Genomic DNA, 26,252 nt, shown 5'->3' on the forward strand with positions numbered 1-26,252 from the left:
TCACCACATCATTCGACTATAGTTATCTGCACTACAAATCAGGTTACTTTTTTATGCCATGTTGCTCCTCTGAACAAACTTCTGTTTTCCGTTCTTTTTGCGTTTAAATTTGAGATATTACTTTTTCTTCAGGGTTAGTTGATTCAACTTCTAAGTTGCTAACGGCTGAAGGCATAGTGTAAATCCAGCTATGGTCCATGCAGGAAGCAAATGTACTGTAAGTCCCCATGGTCCCTAGTATGGTGATCTACCTTCAGTTGTTGGCAGTCTATAGCCTGTTTTCACATTATCATGTCATTTCTAGTTAAAATGTTTTAGATTTCATAACTAGTTTTATATGGATATCTGTAATACACTAGTAGTTTTACAGTTCTTCTTCAACAGGCTTTTTTTTCTAAATTGATTTATCCATAATGTAATGATTAATGGTTCTCGTCACGATATAGCTGAAATATTCCCGATTAGACGATAAATATTAACTCACTCACCCACAGTTGATTCAACTAGTAAGTTAAATTAAGGTTGGGATACGTTCCTTTGCTATGGTTAATTGTAACATATTGATACTGTGACAAAAACATGGTGTTTTGTGATGCCTTCTTCCATGTTCAGTCACTTATTGGATTTGGGATGACGTGAACCGAACCTGATGGGAAGGTATGCCATATACGCACGTTTACATTTGTGGTGTATTGTGACCACCTTGTTTGCACAGTAATTAGTGAAAGGTCAGTCCACAAATAGGATCGTGTGAAATACTAATAAAAAGTACCTACCGAAGAAAACTGGATTTGTCTTTTGACTCTTGTTCACAGACGCTTTTACTTTAGTGCCTTCGTAGATTAAACTGACCACGTTCCATTCATTTCTCTAAAACACACAAACACAATTCATAATATTACCAAAACCAAATATACATGAAAACATACATGGCAGTTGCAATACATTTCAAAGGGTGCTTTGTAATGAAATGCTGATAACTCAAGGTATTTTATATGTACAGTTGAAAGAACGGAAATGGACATTAAAGTGAATTCATATTTACGGTAAATACAAAATGCTTAGTTTTAACAAAAAGAATATTTGAAGAAAACAAGATATATATTCAAAAGTAACATACACCGTCCTGACAATGCAAACATTTTTTCTGCATATGGTTATTGGACGAAAAACGGACGTTTTCTAGCCATCGTGTTTTCGTCTAAAAAACATCGTTAATTGACATCAGAATGTATTGCAATGGAACGGTGTTATCACAATAGTCCCTATATTTTTTTTTATTGACATTGTCAATTGATTTCCATTTCATTCTTTTCATGGAACAGGTATATGTACTTGACACAGCTACCCTACCCGACCCTGTACCTTAAATACACTTTGTTGAATTCTCAGTCACTGAAACAACACGTGTTAATATCTATTCTACCATGGCTACGTGAAATGCTCGAATTTGATTGGTCAATCCATAAAATCAGACGGTATCAACTTGGATTGAAAATGCATCTGATTTCACGGCGCTTCACTGCGCACGTATACAACACTGCCGCACTACCTCAGCTTGGCCACCAACAGGACTAATATAAACACAACAGACGTGATGGAAATGCTGATGAAACATTTATTAAAACTCGAAAAATACAATTATACGATGTCTCCTACACAATAATTAGGGAACCTCACTATCATAATTATTATCTTCTATTATAAAAATTTTCAAACTCAATTACAATACACACCTCAAAACATAAACAAATAATATCTAACATATAAATCAGAAAACCTTGTAAAAATGCATCCCTATCTATCCCTATTTGTGCGGCAAAACGTTCGTAAATATTTACCTACCTGGTAAATGGTATATTTGTTTCCGTTTAGAATGGGAAATTCGCAAGATAACGGTCAGGCGAAACAAAAAATGTATGCCACTCATACTCCATCATGTCCCGTTGCATCGTTCAAAATGTCAAAAAATTGAACCACGAGAATTCCGCTTTCTTCCACCTTCCCCGCACGGCTGTCACTGCTATGTTCATACACTTTGAAAAGCTTGGCCAAAATCCAGTCCTAAATGATGAGAACAACAATTCCAAGGAATCCCAAGTTAGTCGCATGTACACAAAGCAGCACTGTCACTCTTTCGTCCCATGCCGGGATGGTGGCACGTACGTGAAATCATGATCCACACTCGCCGGTCATAAAAATCAACAGTCTTTGATGAGTTACAGGTCATAGGTCGATCAGAAAAGGATGTATTCTTCGATTCTGCAGGGTTCAGGTTCGAAAGTCAGTCAAGTATTTCCCACTGTCACTTCAAATTTCAACCTTTCGCAAAATGTAAACACTGGCTCGTCCGCCATTTCAAACTGTTGCGTAACTGTCTACTTCCAAGAAAATAAGTAGGTCAGACGATTCCATTTTAGTGTGGCCAGGGGAGCACAGTAACACGGCACACAAAATAATAGGCTCGTTTCGGTCGTGTTATAATGATTATTATGATTATAAAAACCAAGCCCCAAGGTGTTACATTATTGCATTGAATAAACAGTAGTTTGTTTTCTTTGGACAGAATATTTTTTATGCTGCAATGTTGAAAAAAATACGAATGGCACCTACCACTCCCTTCACAGACGAGTTCAATTCGCCTCTCGTCCCATGCCGGATTACGCAGTGTCTTCCGCAGGACGAGGAAGTTCGATGTTACATCGGTTATGGTAGAATGGAGATAAACTTACTGTGTTTGGAAATTAGATGAATGTTAGACCGAATTGATAGTCTCTAAATTGATCATTTGAAACCTCACGTTACGCGTTCGGCTTCAAATGACTATCAATTCGGTCTAACATTCATCTAATTTCCAAACACAGTACGTTTATCTCCTAACTCACAAGTGATGTCATATCCCGGAAAGTTACTAGTTTATGGGATCTTAGTTTTTGACCATTCTGTCAACTGTCACTTAACATGCAGAGACCAACAAAATAAAACTGTCACTAAAACAAGCCGAAACCTCAAAGGAATTGACATGGTGAAATTCAGTAGATATTTGGCATAATCCAATCTGGTCGTGAATCGTGCAGCACACCGTCATAGTCAGACTGAGCAGTACAATAACTTAATCCGCCAACCCCTGGATTGTCATAACCCTTTGAAATATAGAACGTTTACACGGCGTACAGGATGTCCCTGGTACAATCAAATTAAACTAAGCAAAGCAGCGGCGTCGAGCTGAGTGCAAAAAAGGGTAAAACTCACATCGAGAAGCGTTTCGTCAATTATACATATCTCAACGTTATGTGTGTTGCTAAACTGTGTTAGAGTGAGTGAGTGAGTTTGGTTTTACCTGCTTTTAGCAATAACACGCGGAAATGGGCTTCACACATTGTACCCATGTATCTTCGGAATCGAACCCGGGTCTTCGGCGTGACGAGCGAACGCTTTAACCACTAGATTATCCAACGGCCCCTAAAGGGTGTTAGAGCACAATATCTTATACTGTAGACAACAAATTTAAATGATTCTTTGAAAAAATAATTCTTGATATTTGAAAGCTCCTTCAGATATACTCCGTTCATTGATACTTTGTTTGAGGCCTGAGTTCTCACATTTTACTCAGGAAGAACGACTTTCTCTCATCAAATTATCAACTAAGAAGCAACCTTGTAATGGATTGTATAGAGGTGTTACTCCCAGTTATCACTGACATTATAAATATAGGCTTATCATCTGGAATCTTATGCTGCCTCTTTGAAAGAAGCCATTGTGACGCCTTTGATACAGAACTCAAAACATAACAGAAACTGATTTATGCAGTTTGAATTGGGGCGAGTCGATTGTCATACAGTAGGGGAGATCAATAATTCGCTTTAGAAAAATCAAATAATTGTACTTGCTCACAGTATAAGCTGTATTTTTTTATTTGTGTATGCTACTTTTTACAAATACAAGCATACTGGTTCCTGAAATAAAATGTTGTTGAAATGTCTTATTTTGTTAATTACACAACCTGTCCCTCAACGGGACGATTCTAAGCGATTTCCAGGTAAAAGGCCCCTTCACGCCTTGTGTTCTTGCGCGCCAAACAGTTCGGTTTTAGAACTCTTATCAGTCGTGTTAGAATGAAGATAAAGCTACTCTGTTTTCAATTTTGCGGTCCTTTATCGTTGATATAAGACCGCTAAAAGTTTAATTTAGCGGTCTTAAATCAACGATAAAGGACCGCAAAATTGAAAACCGAGTAGCTTTATCTTCTAAATAATGTACACTGTTTTCATTCAATCCAAATATTCCAGCCACTGGAAGATGACATAAAGCATAAACATGTTTGGCATTAATATTTATATCCCTAATATACTAGATGGACATATTTGGGAGCTAAGATGTAAATGAAACACAAAGATGACTATATTTTCCAATAATAATAATTAACGTTTATTGCTTCTTGTTGAAACATCACAGGATGTTTCTTTCATTTAGAAGTGAATATTGGTGAATGTCAATGGGACTGCCACGACAAGTTTTAATACAGGGTAAAGCTCGGCAAGCACATTTAGTATTTTAGTATTTTAGTAACTAAACGTGCCTGTATACTCACAGCTGAAGCATGTTCTTGAAAAATGCTCCATATTTCACCTTCAATGTGTTGATTGAACATTATTACTTCTTATACAGTAAAATGACATAATGAATACTCCTGACAATAAGCCCACTAAAGAGAAGTATTTTGAAAACACACAATGCCTTATAATTTGACATAGAATTATATCTACCCACATACCACTTTAATGCGTGACACGTCATCGTATTTTTAAACGAACTTATCCGTTAAAGTGATGCCGTTGTTAGGAATTGTACGGTTTGGCCGAGACTGTCAAAATCACCTTAAACCTCGAAAACGTACAATCAAATGTCTGCGCATCTGTAGCATTATATGTACCTAATCCAAATCCTCCCACATCTTACATGTTTATAAATAGTGAGTGAGTGAGTTTAGTTTTACGCCGCACTCAGCAATATTCCAGCTATATGGCGGCGATCTGTAACTAATCGAGTCTGGACCAGACAATCCAGGGATCAACAACATGAACATCGATCTACGCAATTGTGATACGATGACATGTGTCAAACCAGTCAGCGAGACTGACTACCCGATCCGTTAGTCGCCTCGTACGACAAGCATGGGTTACTGAAGATCAATTCTAACCTGGACCTTCACGGATCTGTTTATAGATAGACTAATATCATATCTACCAGAAATGCCGCGTTTACGTCGTAACTACCTTAATACGCATTTATCACCCCACAGCTCAAAGTAATAAAAACAATTGTCCTACCTCTGATTGGTTCACGTGTCCTTGAACATATTACCATGTATGCCAGCTGGGTATAAATCCTTGCGAGAGAGAATACTAGTAAATCAGCATACAGCAAATCAAAATACATGCCCAATCAAACAAAAATACATCCATAAGCTAAACAAACATCTCAAACAAAAGGACCTGCCCTTACCCACCACCACACAACTCGCTTACAGCTCTCTACTTGCTATCTCCTCATCCACCTAATCTTCAGACACCTCCACCAGCATACACAAACCCCACACCCACCCACTAAATCTCGCAAGTCACGCCCCACCAAACACTCACTCAACATCCCTATTCCACACATACTCTAGTCACCCACCCACCAATTAACCCCTCCAAGCGATGTCGCCCCACCTCCACCCAAACCCTCTAATCACCCCCCACCGTCCCAACCAACACTCACTCACAAAACACTAACAAGCCTCACCCACTTAAAACTTAAAAAACACTCTGCATCCTCCCCCTGCAACACACACACACTCACACCACAAAAGCTCAACCAAAACCTCAAAAAGGTAATAGAATTCATCACAGCAGCAAAACTTATGAAAGAACCTACAACTAAAAAAACTACATGCACTCGCACACAGAAACAAACTCTATCACAAAAGTCTGGGCAGCCTCCTCATCGCCATGAAAAGGGTTTTTTTTCTAATCAACACCCCTCCTTTAAGCTACTCTAGCACTCCTTATCTATCCAAATTATTGCCTCACCCATGGTCCTTTATAAACTTATCTTGTAAATTTCCGCAACCATGGCTATGCTTCAGTGGAACTGCAGTGGTCTCCGAGCCAACGGGCATGAACCTAAGGCACTCATCACAACAACATCGGATGATTGATTCACTTTGCAGCCCACTTGGTGGCTTGTACGTGTCTAGCGACGTCGAAATGAACCTATTCCCTTGATTCCTTCAAATGTGCCTTAAAAACATTCCTCTTCAGAAACTACTATAGTGATTAACAAACATATCCTCAAAAGTTCCAATTATTTCATGTACAATTGTAAATGTCTTGTAGCACTCTCATCACCGTTATATGTAGCGCTTTGAGCATACACTGTTGTATGGAATCCAGCGCGGTATACATACACATATTATTATAGTTATTATTAACATACACCCACCACTCAACCCACAACACCAGCGCGGAATGTCCGATCCAGTAATACACAAACCAACAACGGAAAATTGTCAAAATAAAATCAATAACTTACTTTGCTTTCCGCACCGATGATTTTACTTCATTTCTCAATGTTCCAAAATTCTTGGTAACCTGGTTTGGCTATGTAATGTTGCCGATCACGTTTGCGGATCTGGTTCCAAATTTAGGCATTCTTCCATTGTTTTATGTGGGTTCTGATAGTCACTAGAACTAGGTTGGGTAAATATATGTTTCTGTTACACATATATATTCCTTCGTAATGCAGTTAGTTTTAGTATTATTTTGTCTATATCATCGTTTGCATAAATATTATTTTTCCAGTTTATGCTCGATATGTCATTATCTAGTCCGTCATAGTCAGCATGGGCATAATAATGTATATTACGTATGGGGGCAGAGACACGAGGTAAACATTCTTTTAAAACAACATACATGGGATAACAGTCACTTCTAAACGGATCTAGTATGCCCGAATTCTGCACGATATCTGTACCTGAAACCAGTAATAGAGCAATACGTCACAGCAATAATAGAGCTTATATTTATATCAAGAGAGTAGCCAATAGATCGATTAATTAATTGCCGGTACGTCTGGGGTTTATGAGCACATTAGAAAGTACCTATTAAATAATTTATGTTTTTGCAACTGACTTTGACCCATATTACCTCAAGCCTAACTATATCTGAATGATTCATTTGCTGTGCACAAATTATATCTCTAATAGAAATGTCAACGCCCCAACCCCTAGTTGCTCTATCTTTTCATAAAGGTATGAGGACCTCTGGGATAGACACGAAAAGATAATCGTTCAGTGTAGGCCACCGGCCCTTTTACAAATGAGTTACACATAGAGCTGCAATACATGTTTTGGGGATATACATTAGGACATGATTAATTGTAAGTGCTCGTTACGACGAATCAATGCATATTTGACATAGAGAGCTAGATTACGTAGGGTGGGTTCATTATCAGTTGTTAATATACTGGTAAAAGCTATCAGTCATGGTTTCGATAGATAACGTTCTTGGATATACTTGTATCGTAAATCTTCATAAAATGGACAGTCAAGGGTAAAATGTACTCCATCTTCTACTGAAGATGACAAGGACAAAATCTGTCAGATTTTGGGATGGACAATTTTCTGCCTCTATTTACCATTAAGTCCAACAACCCTATCCTATATTTGGCAAATATACTCAGCAGCGAAAACAACGTCAGTACGAATTCAAAATTAGATAGGCACTGTTATCAAATCATTACAGAAATGAACATAATAAGCGGATCAGAAACATGTTTTGTGTACAATATGTTGACACATCAATGAATAACACAACACAATTCCAAGACATTGCGTGAACGTTTGCAGTCCATTCAGACTCTTGACTTCAGTATCTAGTGTGACCACCACGACCGGCGTCTGTGCATGGAGTGCACCGATCGATTGATGAAGGCCATTGGCACCTGGAACCACACTCTGAGATTGGCCTGGTGCAATAAATCGGCTGTGTTCGGCCTTGGTATGACATTATGCAGTCTCCTCTGAATTTCATCCAAAAGATGTTCAATTGGGTTTCAATCAGGACTACGGGCTGACTACTGCATAATGTTGACACCGTTCTGCTGTAGGAAGTCCTGTGTAGCTTTGGCAGTATGGGCCCGGGCGTTATAATGCGGGAAAATGTTGTTTCGGCGACGTCCGAAATGTGGTATGACGTGGGGTCTGAGAGCTTGGTCGACGTAGTGCACCGCTGTGATGCCGCCTCCTCTCCCTGGACCAAGGTTCTGGAACACCACAGGACCCACTCTCTGGTTCAGGTTTATTCCACCCCATACCATGATGCTTGCACCTCCCCATGAGTCTCTTTCCATAACACATTGGTCTGAGTAACGCTGGCCACGTCGTCGCCATATTCTTGTTCTGCCATCTGCAGTTTATACGCAGTACCGACTCTCATCTGTGAACAGAACAGTTCCGTGTGTTCCCACTGTCTGGCGTGTTGTTTCGGATGCCTGCATGAAGGGATTCTGTACATGCTGTCGCACAACATGGCGGTCTTGTCGTCTTGTGGTCACCCTTGGTCTGCCTGTACGTGGGCGATCATTTGTGGTGTCGGTGGCCCGGAAACGTTGCTGCAGCCTATAGATGGTCCGAACGTCGACCTGGAAGTGATTGGCAACGGCTTGTGCAGTGTGGCCAGCTTCAAGTCTTCCTAGCGCCTAGTTCCTCTGAGCTGTCGTGAGAAAGGGCATCCTGCTGACGTTGTAATGTGAATGTTTCAACCAGGTTTAGGGATGCATTTTATAGGGCTGGTCTTTGTGAACAGCACGTGCAGCATGAGTTGCATGAAAAACATGGAGAACACCGTACCATCTCCGAGATCCGATTGCGTTTTTGAGACCACTTCCTGGGTTCCATTCTGAGTTTGGGAAGGAATGTCTTTGCTCAGGTAAAGTTGGAGATGTTGTCAAAAGTATACAATCAAAACATTAAATAAGTTTACAGTAATCCGTTTCTGCGACGGAAAATTCCAAACTGACGTTTCTTTTGCTGCTTAGTATATGTTTCTATTACACTTAAAAGTAAGTTTAGATAAATACAATTCAGGTTGTATTAGAGTTTTAAATGTTCTATATATAATTCGTAACGAGAGCTACTTTCTAGAGTGAAATGCCATTCCTGATAAAACATATTTACCGCTCGATCACGAAATTCTTTTAAAAACAAAGAGACATCGCGAACACCCTGGCTTATCCATACCAATCCATATCCATGAGACAAAAGAAGATTTCTAATATGTGATGCCCAAGATATTTTACCCATATTATCTAGATGAACCAAATTATACGATATTTTTGGTAGACGACTTTCATGCATTATCAGAATCTTAAACCAGTTTTCAGGCATTGTATTTGTGAATTAATATACATGGGGTATCTCCCGCATTCGCCGTAAACCATACAATTTGGAGTAGCGGATCCAACACTTCTTGCAATCTTTCCAAGTAATCGTTGCGTTGAAATCCCCACACTTCCTATCCATATAACAAAATGGGTTGTATCTGGACATCAAAGAGTTTGAAAGATGTATTTGAAATTAATTATAAAATTCTACATTTATGGTAGATAGATAAAATTGAAATCATTGCTTTCTTTGCACGTAGAACACGGCATAGACACAACTTTTTAAATTCATCGTATGTGAAAAAATTATTCCCGGACATTTATATTGATTAACAATAGCAACAGTTTTTCCCTGAAAAACAATTTATCCTTTGATGCAACAGCGCCACCCCTTCTAAATGTGACTATGCTAGTTTTGTCTAAATTTACGGATAGTTTCCAGTTTTCAGAATAAAAATTTAGCTGATTTTGCAAACCAATAATAGTTTCAGATATCAAAATCACATCGTCTGCAAATAGAAGCATAAACAGTTCTATCATATCTGGAAACATCTGTACACCATTTTCACAATTTTGCATAACATCATAATAAAATTCGTTAACGAAAAATGAGAACAAAATCGGACTTACAATGCATCCTTGTCGTAGTCCCATAGGGCAGTCAAAATACATCAGAGCCACATCGTACACAATATTTTACATTTGAATACATTGTTTTTAACATAGTGTACATTTTCCCAGCTAATCCAGCATTACGTAAGCAATACCATAGTTTTTGCCTATCTACGGAATCGAATGCTTTCTTAAAATCGACAAAAGCTACATACAGTTGTGTTTTCGACGGAATAAACATTTCTGAATCAGTGCATACAAAGTAAAAATATTATCAGTTGTGGAGTATTGGTTACGAAAACCGGCTTGATTCTCTGGAATTTAAGCATTTCAATAATGATACTATCGGGACCAGCTGCTTTTCCACATTTCAATCGTGAAATTGCATTTGTGATTTCATGATCCGGTATAGGCGAGTCTAGTACAAGTTCATCTACTTCATCATAGTCCCCATTAAAATCATCCGAAATTTCTAAAATTTCTTAGTCGGGGTCAGACTGATCGAGCACTTAATTGTTTGAGAAAACATTCCTAAAATGAATGAGTCACTCAGTTTGGGAACTTGAATTTAGTTGAAAGCACATAGTTTTGATACGTCGGATTTCTTTCCATAATTTAGACTGACAATGCATAGAATTACTTAGTCTATTTAGTATATTACATTTGAGTTCATGTTTAAAGTTTCTGTAACACGTCTTGTACCTATTTCGCTCTTGACAGTATGTTCGTCTGTTACTATCAGTGCGTTGACATCGAAACGTTCTTAAAGCTCTACGTGTATTTATTTCTGTTGGCCAATTTACATTCTCTGCTAAACGGTCTAGATTTAGAACTGTCTTTGAACGCCTTTTTCATACATTCGGCCGATTTCAATATCGTTTTAACGAGATCATTAATAGCACCATCAATATCAACCTCAAGTTTAATCAGCAGATTTTCACAAACTGGCCCAATTCCTAACCTAAAGTATTAAGAAATGTACTACAGAATGAATCATTCCAAAATATCTCAGTAATGGTTGGGTTGTTATTAGACACGTTTGATGTAGGGGTCATTTTGGGGGAGCTACAGGATAACTCGAGTTGAAAGTGATCTGAATCATACATATGATGTTATATGCCTAAATAAAACGTGGTTATATAATCGTATTTTTAACAATCTAATTTCTATCCCAGAGTTCCACATACCTTTAGTGAGTATTTTCATAACTGTGGTTCATACTGTGGCGATGATAACACTCCAGTTGAGAATCGTAAATGTCATGATAATATGGTAAATAGATTTGGTCGCATATTGCCAGATATGTGTTATGCTTTCCATTTATTCATAGTTAACAGTTTTGTGAGTATACATACTGTAGTGAAAGTTTGTAGTGTGAATGACTACTTTAATTGCTCACCATAATTATTCCAATACTTGCAGCACTTTAATATTGGTGAACACAAGTGGCCGTTTCCTGTACCGTCAGAATGGACCTATACAATATGTTGGTATTCAAAACTGTATTCTATCCTTATGGTGGAATTGGATTATCCAAAACCTGGTGAGTAGTCATTTTTATTTTTGATATTGTTTAAGAATACTGTTCATGTGTTTGTGCTTATAACAAATAGCAATGGTTAATCGCCCGTGAAGGTTAGAACTGATCTTAGGATCGGGTGGTCAGGCTCGCTGACTTGGTTGACACACGTCATCGTATCCCCATTGCGTAGATCGATGCTCATGTTGTTGATCACTGGAATGTCTGGTCCAGACACGATTATTTACAGACCGCCGCCATATAGCTGGAATATTGCTGAGTGCGGCGTAAAACTATACTCACTCACTCATTATTCGTTTATCGGCAAGCCGATGGGTAATATGAACAATCTTCACAGGGAGTGATGAACGGAATAAATGAACCAAATAGGCTAAACATTTTCTGTATTTTGAAACAGCAGTTCGTAAATCCAAATAATACCTAACAATATTACTCAAGATAACCGATATCTTTAGTATGACTCAGCATAATTTTACAGTAATTGTTTCGAGTATTTTATAACTTAACCAACCTACCAAGCCGGTTGTGGGGCGTGTCAGGCTATATATCTAGTTCTGCTGCGCATGCATTAATGCTTTTTCTATATCGAATGAAAGGACAACTGGCATCGACTTGCTCTGTTATGTATCCAAACTGATACTGAACCTATGTGACGGAAGAATAGTCTTTTGATATTGTGAAACATCAATCCTTCCATCGTCTTGTCACAATATTACCAAAACCTGTAATGAAACTGCCTTACAGTGATTCATTTATTATGAATACAAGATGATACTGAACCAAATTGAAATCAAACACAAATAGTATGTACAATGAAACATAGATCCTTTTGTCATGTCAAAATGTTCTCGTAACGTATAATGGGATGGGCCTTTTCTCTAATCCTTTTATCACGAATGCAACCCGATACTGAACTAAAGTAGGAGCAAATTCGTTGCTCCAAGTGAAACCTGCTTCCCCATACTCTCAACTGAGTCTCTGTATCACGCGTGTTCGGTCCGGCGTGGTACGGGCTGTCAAAAAGCAACTTAAATGTCACAGATATGAATAGCATTTCCATTTATAGAGTAGCATTATATCTACCAAAATACGACTTTGTAACGTCACAATACACAAAGAGATAATTTGTCCGTTAAAGTGCAGTCCTTTCTCCTCTGCATTTCCAACAAGCCTCAGTCAAAAGTGTTTGGTCCGATTTGGCCCGGGCTATCGAAGTACCTTAAACGTCACAGATGTATCCTGAATTATGTTTATCTATAGAATAGTATCATATCTACCAAGATACCTCTTTGTTACGTCACATTGCATCACATGTAAAGATAACCGGTAAAGTGAAGCCCTTTTCCTTCTCTTTCCCCAACAAAGCATCTATCAAAGTCGTTTGATCTCTGTCCGACTTGCGACGAGATGTCACTTTTGTTTACTGATTTTTATCAGAAAAGCTCGTGGCGGCGGCGTGACGGTCAATGTAAAAAATAACCTCTGTGCAAAAGTCACGATTGATTTAGATATTGTCGAGCTTGAGGCGATATAGATATATAACTGATCGGAATGTGATGTAAGTATTAAAATGAACTGTTCATCACGAATGACCACAGATATCAGTACTATAAGGAGTATATAGTGTCGATATATTGGACATGATTGCTTCCATCAGGTTTATTTCTTGTTTCCCCAATCGTGATATTGCTCCAATATTGCTAAAAGCTCACTCACCCAATCACGTTTACCCTATCGAAGCCCTATTGCGCCAGTAAGCCATGATATATTTTCATCTGTGTTTAGCTTGAAATATAATCGTTTTAACCAGTGTTGTTATACTTATCAGTTTGTTTAATATGCAATCAACGTTGAAGTTATTGCTGAATATTTACTGTGATTTACTCATCATCATCACCATCTCTATTTCCTCCTAAAGTGGAGATTACAAGGAAAACACGTCAGTTCTCGTAGTTATAGAGAAGGTTATAAATATGATATGGAGTCTTTGACAAGGAAAACGTCACATGAGGTCTGGTCTGTTGGATCGCAGTCTGCTGTACACATAGGCAGAGGCCAACAGGAAGCTGGATGTGAGCTTCAAGAAATCACTACGGCAGGATGAGTCTAGCTTCCACGGTAATCCGTTGTGTCACACAGTGTGAAAGGCATTCTTTATGTCAGTGAAGGCAGCGAAAACTCTGTTTTGGTTGTGTAGAATGGATTCTTTGGCGTTGAATGCGGCTGTGGTTGTGCTAAGTCCTTTCTGGTATCCTTGCTATTGAGGGTTGGGCAGTATGACATTTTTAAAACTGTGATTTTTTATTTTGTGATGAACTACTTTCTCAAATAGCCTGTAGATCATGACTAGCAGCATTATAGGCCTGTAGTTTTGCGGAAGATGCTTCGGCTTTCTGTTACCTTTGTATATCGGAAGTATATTTTCCTTTCTGGCATGCTTCTGGGATTTTACCTGTTTTCATCATCTCTGAGAAAAGTTTGTCCAAATAGTATGTAAGTGTGTCACCACCATACAGTAAGCGTTCATTCTCGATTAGGTCAAAAGCCTGGTGCTTTCCTTTTCTTCAGGGTCTTTATACACTTGGGGATTTCTGTACCAGCTTCCGCTGCTTCTTCAGGTGAGTCCTTTCAGTTGTTGGCGATCTATAGCTTTGTGCTTTGTGCTTGTGTTGCTTTGAAATAATTTAACATTTTACACTTAACTCAAACTAGTTGTAATCGATTTGTGATATTCTAGTCGTTATTCGCTAGCAGGTTTTTAAAAAAGTATACATATGTTTATTCTCAGAACATAACTTTCTGTCGTCACAATATGGCTGAAATATTGCCGATGTGACGTTAAATATCAACTCACTCACTCACTCAGGTGAGTCCTCATGAAAACTGTCCAGTAGACGTTGAACATCAGCATCAAACGTAGGCGAGTTCTTGACACTGTGTAAGTCACTATAAAAGTCTGCAAAAGCTGATGAAACGAGCTGTGTATCATGGACATGTTTATGGTTAACCTGGAGACTTGGACAGATGATTTGAGGACTTTGACGTTTCTGATCTATCTTCTTTCAGAAGAGGCGAGTGTCAACTTCAGCTGGATCCCCGAAGTCTTAAAATGCTTTTTCATGTACAATAACCTTGATTGCATAGACAATGCCGTACCACCAACCATCCTGTGGAGGTCCTACCTGCTTATAATGCCATATTTTCTCCTGGACAAACGGTGGCATTATAACCAGGGTATACTGTATATATTCGACTGCTTTTCGCTGAGTTCGTCTGAATTGTCGTTTGGCATCTTTGTATGCTATTGCTCAAATTCTATAGAAACAACACCCCACCTCTTGTCAATCATGTCCGACCTCGACCTTGAGGTCATGTTTATGCTCTTATCAGCTGACACACTGACTGCTGTAAGTGTCTACATTGGGTTTGAGAATAGAGCATCAATGCCTCTATTTTGGCTTTTATTTCTGTACATATTTTTGGCTTTTATCTCTTGTGTTTTCTACCAAACATATGCAGCGCCTGTATGTTCATTACTTTACTTTTCTTTATATGTCTGTTCTGTACCACTTTATAGTTATGTTAAAGAAAAACTCTGTTCCCACTGTTTGAAAGTTGAACCAACATATCATTCACAACTAGCTTTTCCCTTTATATCCTGTATGAACTATCTTACTCTAAATCATGTTAATTTAAAAAAAAATATGTTTTTTTTGCATCTGACTGTGGATAAATTAAGAAAATTAGAATGGTTTCAGCTAACTGTAGAGGCCTAGCTGACACAAATAAAAGGAAAGAAGTTATGAATCTATACAGGAAAAAATCATATTCAATAATTTGTTTGCAGGACATCCATGTGGCTAAAGAAGATGTAAATAAAATTAAAATGAATGGGGTTTGCAAAGTATAATTGCACCCTTTAGATCTAACTCTAGAGGGGTGGCTATACTCTTTAATAATGACATTGATCTTACGATACACAGAACATTAGAGGATGAAAATGGTAATTATGTTATTGCTGATATAACTGTTGACGATAAAAGATTCACCCTTACAAATCTCTATGGACCTTACAATGATGACCCAAATTTTTATCTAAAACTTTTCAACAATATTTGTAATTTTGATAATGAATCCATAGCTATTGTAGGGGATTGGAATTTGGTCATTGATCCTTCAGTTGATTTGGAAAATTATCAAAATATCAACAATCCTCAGGCTAGAAATATTGTATTAGAAAAAATTGAATCCCTTGATCTTATAGATATTTGGAGAGAACTGAATCCTGATTTAAGAATGTATACCTGGTGGAGAAAAAAGCCTAGACAACAAGCAAGGTTGGACTTTTTCTTAATTTCACAAGACTTGGTTAATATTTCACTTGATTCCGATATCATACCTGGTTATAAAAAGTCAAAAACTGTGAAGATGATATTAGAAAAGATTTCCAAAATATTAATGAAGCCCTACTATCTGACCTTACAAAATAAAATTGGAACTACAACAAATTAAAGAAGAAGAGATAAGAGGAATTCAACTTAGAAACAGAATCTTGTGGTATGAAGAAGGAGAAACAGCAACAAAATACTTCTGCCATGATGTCAGCAAAGCAATAAATAGAGTTATTACAGATAAGAATGAGGAAATTACTGACAGTAAAGCAATATTAAGTGAACTGAATTTATAAAAAACGTTATTCTTCAGACAAGAATTATAAAAATGATGTTCACTTAGACAATGTAATAATTCCAATCTTGAGTGACCAATTTAGAGACAATTTGGAAAAAGAAATAGATATGAATGAAATATCATTTGCAGTAAAAAGTATGAAGAATAACAAAAGCCTTGGAATTGATGGATTTCCTATAGATTTCTTCAAGTACTTTTGGAAAGAACTCAAAATTTGGATTTTTAGAATTATCAATGATGTTTCAAGAAGAAATAAGATGTCTCTTACCATGAAGAGAGGAGTTATCACTTGTATACCTAAAGCTAATAAAGATAGGGCCTTATTAAAGAACTGGAGACCAATTACTTTATGAAATGCTTTGTATAAAATAGTTAGTGCATGTATCTCTAACCAGTTAAAAATCACCTTAGACTCTTTGATACATAATAACCAGACTGGATTCATACCGGGTAGAACTCTTAGTGAAAATACAAGGTTATTATATGATCTTATATTTGAAACAAAGAAAAGAGATATTCCTGGTCTGCTGATTTTAATTGACTTCGAAAAAGCTTTTGACACAGTTTCTAAAGATTTTATCAACTCTGTTTTACTAAAATTTGGTTTTGGGCCACAGATTATACGCTGGATTAATTTATTAACTTATGATACAACATCATGTGTTATTCAGAATGGACATCTCTCTGATTTCTTCCCTAATGAGCGGGGTTGCAGGCAAGGTGACCCAATATCGCCATTTTTGTTTCTTTTTGTAGCTAAAATCCTTGGATGTATGATAAGACAAAATGATGATATAAAGTGTATTGTAATTGATGTTCAGGAATATAAATTAGGACAATATGCTGATGATGCTGAATTATTTTTAGATGGTTCAGATGAATGTTTGTATGCTGCTATTGATACCATTAATACTTTTTTACAATATGTCAGGGTTAAGGATAACTATCGATAAGACTAAAGCAATCTGGATAGGCTCAAATGCAGGTAGGAGAGATATGATTTGTGAAGATTTGAATATAGAATGGCAAAGAAAGGAATTTGAAGTTTTGGGTATTAAATTCACACCTGATTTGAATGACTTATGGGTAATCAACACAAGAAAAAGACTTGAAGAAATTAATAGATTATTGGCAACATAATTATAATAATAATAATAATAATAATAATGGCACTTATATTGCGCTATATCCACGCCATGAAGGTATGCTCAAAGCGCATTGCCTCAAACGATGGAAACAGAGGCAGTTGAGTTCTCCACAATGGTATGAGTTATGTATCTTTTACGTATAGTGCTTGAAAAGGTAGGATTTAAGACTGGATTTAAAAGTTTCAAGAGATGGAATCAACTTCAGTGATTCGGGTAGAGAGTTCCACAGAGTAGCGGCTGAGACAGAAAAGGATCTGGAGCCGAAAATTCTAAGTTTGGTGACAGGCACCCGAAGGAGCTGTTGTTGACTAGAGCGTAGAGTTCTTGAAGGGAGGTATGAGACAGTCAGATCACTCAGATAGGCAGGTCCAGTACCATGGACAGCTTGGTAAGTGAGTGAGAGAATTTGAAAATGATTCGCTCAGGAATGCGAAGCCAGTGAAGCGAGTTTAGCACTGGTGTGATGTGTGCCTTTATGTTCGTCCGAGTGACCAATCTGGCTGCATAGTTTTGGATGTGCTGCAGACGTCTGATTTGTTGTTTGGTGATTCCATAGAGCAAACTGTTGCAATAGTCTAATCGAGAGAATATCAGAGATCTCACGAGGGAGGCAGCTGCGTCTCTCGTCAGCAAATGTCTGATGGCACTGATGTTCCTCAGGTGGTAATGACTGACCTTGCAGCAGTGGCTCACGTGATCTTCCATGGATAGCGAGGAGTCAAGGTACACACCGAGGTTCTTGACAGATGACTTGAAGGTGATGTCAGCTGACCCGATAGACAGATGATCCAAAGTACATTTCCGTAACCTGGATGGAGGTCCAAACAAAATCACCTCCGTTTTGTCTGAATTGAGTTTCAGCTTGTTCTTTTCCATCCATGTACTGACATCAGCAATGCACTGTTGCATTGCATGTTTTGCTTCAGATTGACTGATGGGTGTTGGCTTAAAGCTGTTCTGTACTTGCGAGTCATCTGCATAGAAGTGATGAGGTATATGACGTTCTTCAATACACTGACCTAGAGGTGTTGTATAAAGGGTAAAAAAGTATTGGCCCCAACACTGATCCTTCTGGTACTCCACAGAATAATCTGGCTGGAGTGGACATCTCATCACCAATTAGGACTGTCTGTGACCTGTTTGTGAGGTACGACTCAAACCACTGAAGCGGTATCCCTGTGATGCCGAAGGTATTTTCGAGACGATGCAATATTATGCTATGATCTATGGTATCAAAGGCGGATGACAAGTCTAGCAATACCAGCATAGCAATATCCCCCTCTGTCAACAGACATGTGCACACTATTCATCACACAGTTTAATGCTGTTTCCGTACTGTTGGCCTGTCTATAAGCTGACTGATACTTGTGAAGTAGATCATTTGAGGTCAGGTGGTACAGCAACTGTCTCTTAACTATTTTCTCTAGGATTTTGGATATGAACGATAGGTTGGACACTGGCCTATAGTTCTTGAGTAGCTGCGGATCTAAATTTGGCTTCTTCAGAAGGGGTTTGACAATGGCTTTTTTAAAATAATCCGGCACAACACCCGTGGATATACTGACAACGATTATATCTGTGATGGTGGGTAGGAGAACGTCCAGGATCTTCAACATGAACTTGGTGGGTAGTGGATCTAGGCTGCACGATGTTGGTTTGGCCTCGAGGATGGTTTTACGGACTTCATTTTCTGTTACAACCCGGAATGAACTAAACTTGGTGCCCGTGTATTGAGGAGATGGTTCGTTGTCCATATCAGAATCAAACTGTTGGTGGATGTTGCTGATCTTGTCCAGAAAGTAGCTGTTAAATTCTGATGCTAGGTGAGCATCTCCACCATGAGGAAGTGCTGCAATTGACTGTTTTCCGAGTAAACCGTGTAGGATAGAAAACATCTTCTGTGGATTATTAGAACTGCCTGTGAGTTCAGCATTGATATATTCAGCTTTGGCTGTACGAATGAGATTGTTCACAGAGTGCCTGCAAGCATTGGAGATCTGTCTGTGAATCTCCAGCTGCGACTTCCTCCACTGCCGTTCTGCAGCTCTCCGAGTGCTTTTGGCTTCTCTGATCTCTGCCGTGTGCCATGGAGATGTTGTTCTCGGTCTACGAACTCTGGTCCTGACAGGAGCATGTTTATCAACTATAGCCGCCAGTTTTGTGTTGAACTCGCTGACAAGGTTGTTTACATCATCCGGAGAGGACGTGTCTTCAGCACTCTCAAGAAAATCATTTGAAAAAGAGTTAATGTCTACAGGTTTAAAGTTTCGGATGTTCACTGTTCTGGCTGCTACTCTGGGCTTACTGAATTGAAGGGTAAATTTCACAAGAAAATGATCTGACATTTGGTGATCAGTCACCTGTACATCTTGAACAGTATTGTTCACAGACAGAACCCAGTCTATCACATGACCGGATCTGTGCGTGGCTGATGTGACATGCTGATCGTATCCATGTACGCAAAGGAGTTCTAATACCTTCTTGGTTAAGGAGTTTTCGGCATTGTCATAGTGAATATTAAAATCACCTAATATGACTGTATGATCTCGTGTCCTGTCGAGGGTGATGAGCAGATCAGCAAATTCCTTGTGGAAATCAGAGTCAGATAGTTTATTACCACGTGATGGAGGCGGTCTGTAAATGCATACCACTTTAAGTGATTTCTGGTCTGAGGTGAAAATGCATGTCAATTGTTCAAATGATGAAAAAGATTGTTGATGAACTAGATTAACTTGGAAGCCGTCTTTAAACAAAATGGCTAAGCCACCACCTCGTTTATTGGGGCGGGGAATGTGTTTGATATTGTATCCTTCGGGTGTAATTTCTTTTATTTTTGCCTCATCTCCGGAATGGCATAACCAGGTCTCGGTGATCATGAAGACATCAAAATTAAAATCAGATATAAAATCTCTGACTTCCAGAGTTTTGTTTCTGATAGACTGCGCATTCCATAATCCACAGTTGATAACCTGAGAGTCAGACACAATGGGTTTGGTCACAGAATGGTCACATGGGCCCTGCATTTGAGTGGATGTCATTGTATTCCTCCGCTTGCGTCGTCCACTCCGCTTACCTCTGGTAGTGGGTTTTGATGTGCTTATTCCAAGCCTTCTTATGTGATGTAATTGATCAATGTCAAGCTTTAGAGTATGGCTGGAGTATTCAATCAGCTGTCCTTTGTTGTAGCAAAGTGGTGACATAGTCAGTGTAGGCCTATCACCATCCAGGCTTGGGGTCTTGATTGACTGTGAATAGCTCTCCGTGTTGAAATCAGCAAAGTGTGCACATATCACAATTGCAAAAATACCACAAAGTCCACATTCTGAGTAAAATTTCACAATTTTCATCATAACACCTGGTTAAAGGAATCACAATGCAGTTGTGTATCCAAAATTCAGTTTGGAAATTGTTGAGTAAACCAGTGAAAACTCAAAGTTTTTTGAGAGCTCAACAAGTCTGCTGCCTGCTAGGCGCATGACCAACATGGAGAAAAAGACATCTCACACTGATTGGCAAAATCACTGTAATTAAAACATTGGCTCCTTCAAAACTGGTTCACATTTTTAATTCTTTACCTAATCCACCTGATGAATTTATCACTTCCCTTGAGAGACTATTTTTCAGATTCATTTGGAACGACAAAAATGATAAAATTGAACGGAGCACTTTGAAAAAGGATTATACAGAAGGGGGTTTACGCATGATAGATATTAAAACCTTTGTTAATGCCATGAAATTATCCACACTCAGACTCTATTTGAGAAAAACAAATATGAGTAATCCATGCAATTTTCCATTAAATGATATACTAAAATATGGAGCAAATTTTCAGAATATTGTTGAAATTGATAATCCTTTTTGGAAAGATGTTTTATTGGCATGGAAAATATACTGTAATAAGAATACCATAGAAGCAGACAACATTAAAGGAATTTTAGCACAACCTTTATGGCTGAATAATAATTTCAAAACCCAAATCACTTTATCAGGCATTGGGCTAAAATGGAATTTTAACAATTAAGGACCTTTGTAATGAAGATGGTTTTATGTCTCTTGAAGATCTGAAGCTCAAATTTGATATTAGAGTTACATATATGGATCTTCGATATGTTTTCTATATCATACCTGAATCATGGAAATTGACCATAAAACAATACAGAAATATACATAACAATGATCTGAATGTTAACTTTCTTCATAAAGATTTTATGGATTTGAAGAAAGGTTCAAGATTATTTTATGATAAACTCTTATCTGACAATATTAAACCTCATATTTGCCTAAAATGGGAAAACTTATTTTATGATATTGATTTTGATTGGCGTATGATTTTTAATATTTGCAGAAGGAACGTGAAAGATGTAAAACTTTTAGACTTTCAATTTAAATGTTTGCACAGAACTATTTATACAAAAAAAGAGCTTATGAAAATGAAACTGGTTGACAATGCAGTATATAGCCTTTGTAATGTTGATAGTGAAACTTTATGTCATGTATATTGGGAATGTGTTGTAACCCAAATCTTCTGGAAGGAACTTGAAAACTGGATAATCCAAAATATACAGAAATTGTTTCCTTTATTCTCAATATTTAATTTCTGACGTAATCTTTAATCAAAAGGGAATAATTTTACTGGAGTATATTCTCTCTATGCTATCAGTTGATCTAACATTTTTGTTGAACCCAATGACCTTTGATCATGTATTTATGCATTTATTGCTTTACTTTATATGCTTGTACTCAATTATGGGAACAAATAAAAAGATTTTAAAAAACACACCAAAAGCCCCACCTCTTTTATGATTGTAGCAAGGTTACCAATATATGGCAGAATCTCCTAGACTGGCTAAATGATAAACTGGAGTCAAATTTAAATTTCACAAGACAACAAATTCTACTTGGATTCCGTCGTAAACATAAGGACCCAGTTAATGTCATCCTCATCCTTTTCAAAAGTATTATTTTTAATCGTAAAACATCCGGAAATATGCCAACATTTCAGTTTATGTTGAAAAGGCTTACTCAAAATTACAATTTAACCAAATATGCAGCTATGGTATGCTCCAGAATCGACGCTTTTTACAAATTCTGGTAGGCATGTCACAACCTGTTCAACGACTGATTTATTCTGTATTGTCATTGCTACATGCTCTGTATAACCTCTATACAGAGGTAGCCCTCAACCCTGCATGTTGGAGCCCATGTGCAACTGTAAAAATGGTATGGAAAATATAAACATATTTTAAAAAATCTTTGTATTGGCGTTAGAGAGGGTTATCAGAATCTCTAGGAGAGCCTGCAGATACCCATATCCTCCATGCTGCTCGCTGCTTTGTATGTGCAGATTTGACATCGGGTGTCCAGTTGGGATTTGTTTGGGGCTTGTAAGATGATTTTGGAACTTACACATTGCTGGCTTTCTCGATGTTGGATATTAAAAGTTGTTGATATTTGTGGGCTTGAATGATGAAGATGTACATTCCCTGTGTATATGGTGTCTGTATTGTTGCATTTATGCAAAACAGGGCGCTTAGATTGCTGGAATGTCAGAGCCTCGGGTACCGGGTGGAAGGAGGATTGTAATCTTAACGGGACGATGATCGGAGACGCGATTCAAATTGTCTGGTTCCATAATTCCTAACCTTTGGATGTAATTTTGAATGTCGTTTGTAATGAATATGTATTCAAGTAACGTCTGTCCCGGTGAAAAATGAGACGCGAGGCCCTCTGCAGAATGGTAGCGTATTCAGACAGGAGAGGCTGTTATGCCTTACAAACTCGTTAAGAAATGTGGATCTTGATCATGAAGGATTTTGCAGTTCAGCATTCAGATCGCCGGCTATCATCACTCTGCCTTATAGTGAGTGAGTGAGTAATATTTAACGTCACATCGGCAATATTTCAGCCATATCGTTACGAGAAAAAATTCATACACAATAAATACAAGTAGGTGAATAACCAGTCATCGACGGACTGTAAAATAACTAGAGTATCATAGATATGGATATAAAACTAGCATGGAAAACTAAAACATTTTAATTAAAGCAGACAATACAATATAAAACACGGGCTATAGATCGCCAACAACTGAAGGTAGATCACCATACTAGGAACCATGGGGACTTATACCTCTGCCTTATAAGCTGTGGACGTCAAGTAAGAGTCAATGTCATATTTAGCCGTGGGTATGTACACACTAAGTAGAAGCAGATGCTGTAACTTGAATGGTGTTAAGCTTTTCTTAAACCAGTACTAATGTATTATTGCCTATCAGTTGTACTTTCCTAACTACCTATTTACTTACATAACCTGGAATCTAAAGATTAATTTCAGCAAGCGTCTTCAACTATCACAGGGGTATCAACTATATATAGTATAAACAACAGAAATTATTCAGAATTGTAATTTAACAACAGGTATTACTTACTTACAACCTCTTTTCCATAAATATCCCGAAATCCAATTCCTGGAATCTGAATTATCCACTTTTGAATATCCTTTATCTTGACACAAAGCTGATACTAAACTGACAGCTACTGTATCTGTGTACCCGATGTACCCTGCTAGCTACCGTCTCGGGTGTTAATGCTCAAGCCGTGCCCGTGCATCACGGGTGTCAGCGATATAACATCTTTTCGAAGGTTTTTGTTATTTGTTATTCTCATTATAAATCCTTTTCAAGATATACTTGGAAGCACTACGCCGTCATTACCACTTATCAATCTACACCATGCATACTCTCTGCATGTTCTGTTTTTTGTATTATACTCTTATGGTAACTTGGGAAATGACCAAATGACCACATAGAAGGCAGAAGTAGTTTTCTTCCATCTTTTCAAGCACTCCTTTTTTGGTTACATAACAGATACAAATTATATAAAAATTGATGCATTTTCTGTTAGTTATATATGTGTATGACCCAAGCCTCTTTTTCTAGATTTGCCTTTCCTTTGCATTTACAATAGACAAGTGTCAATACTTATCACTTTCTCACTACTCTTACCCGGCGATGTACGTACATCCTAATCCAGGACCTTTAACAAATCAGCTCGAAATTGTTCATTTGAATATTTGCAGTCTTAAAGATATGCTAGGGGCCGAATTTGAAGATCACGATATTATTTGTATAACAGAGACCTGGCTACATGGCGGTATAATTAATAATGAAGTTACACTTCCAGGTTTCCAAATATTCCGTGAAGAAAGACCGAGTCGCGGTACAGGTGTTGCAATTTATGTTAAGAGCAATCTTGATGTTGACCAGATGCATGCATTAGATATAACAGGACTGGAAGCTATTTGTATAAAACTTAAATTAACAAAACAAACATATGTAGTTGGCACAATGTGCAGACCAGATAAAAGTTTAAAATATTGGGACATGATAAATCAAGCGATAAGCAATGCTGTTGACTTAGGTCTGAATACAATTGTTGTAGGCGACTTTAATATGAATATATTGAAAGATGGTAGATTGAAATGTGATCAACTGCAACTTTTGCACGGACTTTCTCCAGTTATTAACGATCCTACTAGCATAACCCCAACCTCTAGTACTTTGATAGATCCCATTTATGTTTCTGGTGCTGACAATGTCCTAGAGTCGGAAGTTCTGGATCCTATATGTAGTGACCAGTTTCCAATATTTGTTACAATCAAGTAAAACTTCAGAAATGTAAAACATATCAAAGGCAGGTATTTGATTATACATCCGTAGATATGACGCATGTTACAGACATAGTTTACAAAGTCAGTAGTAATTCTCTGATCATATTTCAGGATGTTTCTAAAAGTGCAGTCGAAATCTTCATTATGCTCAAAAGTATGAGAAATACGTATATATCTAAACAAAAACTGTTACCATACGCCCTAATGACTCGTCATGAATGAATAATGTGATTAGATTAATTAGAAAAAGCAACCGTAAAACATATGATTGCAAAAAAGAAAAAATACCCTCTAGCATGGAGTACCTTCAGACAAATAAGAAACTCCGTTACAAGTGAAGTAAGGAAAGCAAAAAAACGTTACATAAACGACATTGACGATGCGATAGTAAAACTTGGTGGCGTTTGACAAAGCAATATCTCAAAACCAATCAATCCAATCCGTGATATTATTTCAAAATGATATTGTGTATGATGACGATCAGGAAATTGCAAACATATTAAACAATTGTTTCACTAATCAGGCTGTTGTACTGGAACCAAATTCCGATATAGAAGATAATGTTACAACACCAACTTGAACTCTGAGTGACATATCTATTGATAATAACGAAGTTAAGGACATTCATTTATTAATGTTACAAAAACATGTGCTCGGGACGTTTTAAGTAAGAGATTTTTAAACATGTTTTCCAATCAAATAGCCAAACCACTAGCGAAGTTATTTAACATGTCTTTAAAACATAGTGAGTATCCGAAATCTGGAAAGAAGTGACGGTTGTACCAATTAACAAGAAGTGTAGTATTCATGAATGTAGTAATTACAAGCCAATTGCTTTAACAAGTTGTTTATCTTATGTTTTTTGGAAAAAGCGCCTTTGAACACTGATTCAATTTCCATAATGATAATAATATACTTTCTAGCCTGCAATCAGATTTTATGCCCGGTGACTCAACTTCTAATCAGTAAGCATATCTCTATAACTTTTATAAAAACAATAGGTCAAGATAAAGAAATTAAAGCTTATTCTGTGACATAAGTAAAGCATAAAAGCATAATCCATGAACTGGAGCGTTGCGGCATTAAAGGAGTGTAATAAACTGGTTAAGAAGTTATCGAAATGAAAGAACACAGAAAGTAGTCATCCAGTGTATATACCGTCTGAGCGG

General features: G+C 37.6%; 1 protein-coding gene across 1 annotated transcript in view; it reads right to left on the minus strand.

Annotated features, from left to right (window-relative positions):
* LOC124290715 (mucin-2-like) overlaps nucleotides 1–26,252 on the minus strand; it is a 144,494-nt gene that overhangs the window by 55,032 nt on the left and 63,210 nt on the right. Inside the window, exon 8 of the mRNA XM_046727519.1 lies at nucleotides 777–870. Within this exon, the coding sequence (XP_046583475.1) occupies nucleotides 777–870 (94 nt within the window). The remainder of the gene's footprint in view (nucleotides 1–776; nucleotides 871–26,252) is intronic.

Source organism: Haliotis rubra, unplaced genomic scaffold, assembly GCF_003918875.1.
Source record: "Haliotis rubra isolate DU_JTF1 unplaced genomic scaffold, ASM391887v1 Scf471, whole genome shotgun sequence".
In the NCBI taxonomy this organism is placed as follows: Eukaryota; Metazoa; Mollusca; class Gastropoda; order Lepetellida; family Haliotidae; genus Haliotis; species Haliotis rubra.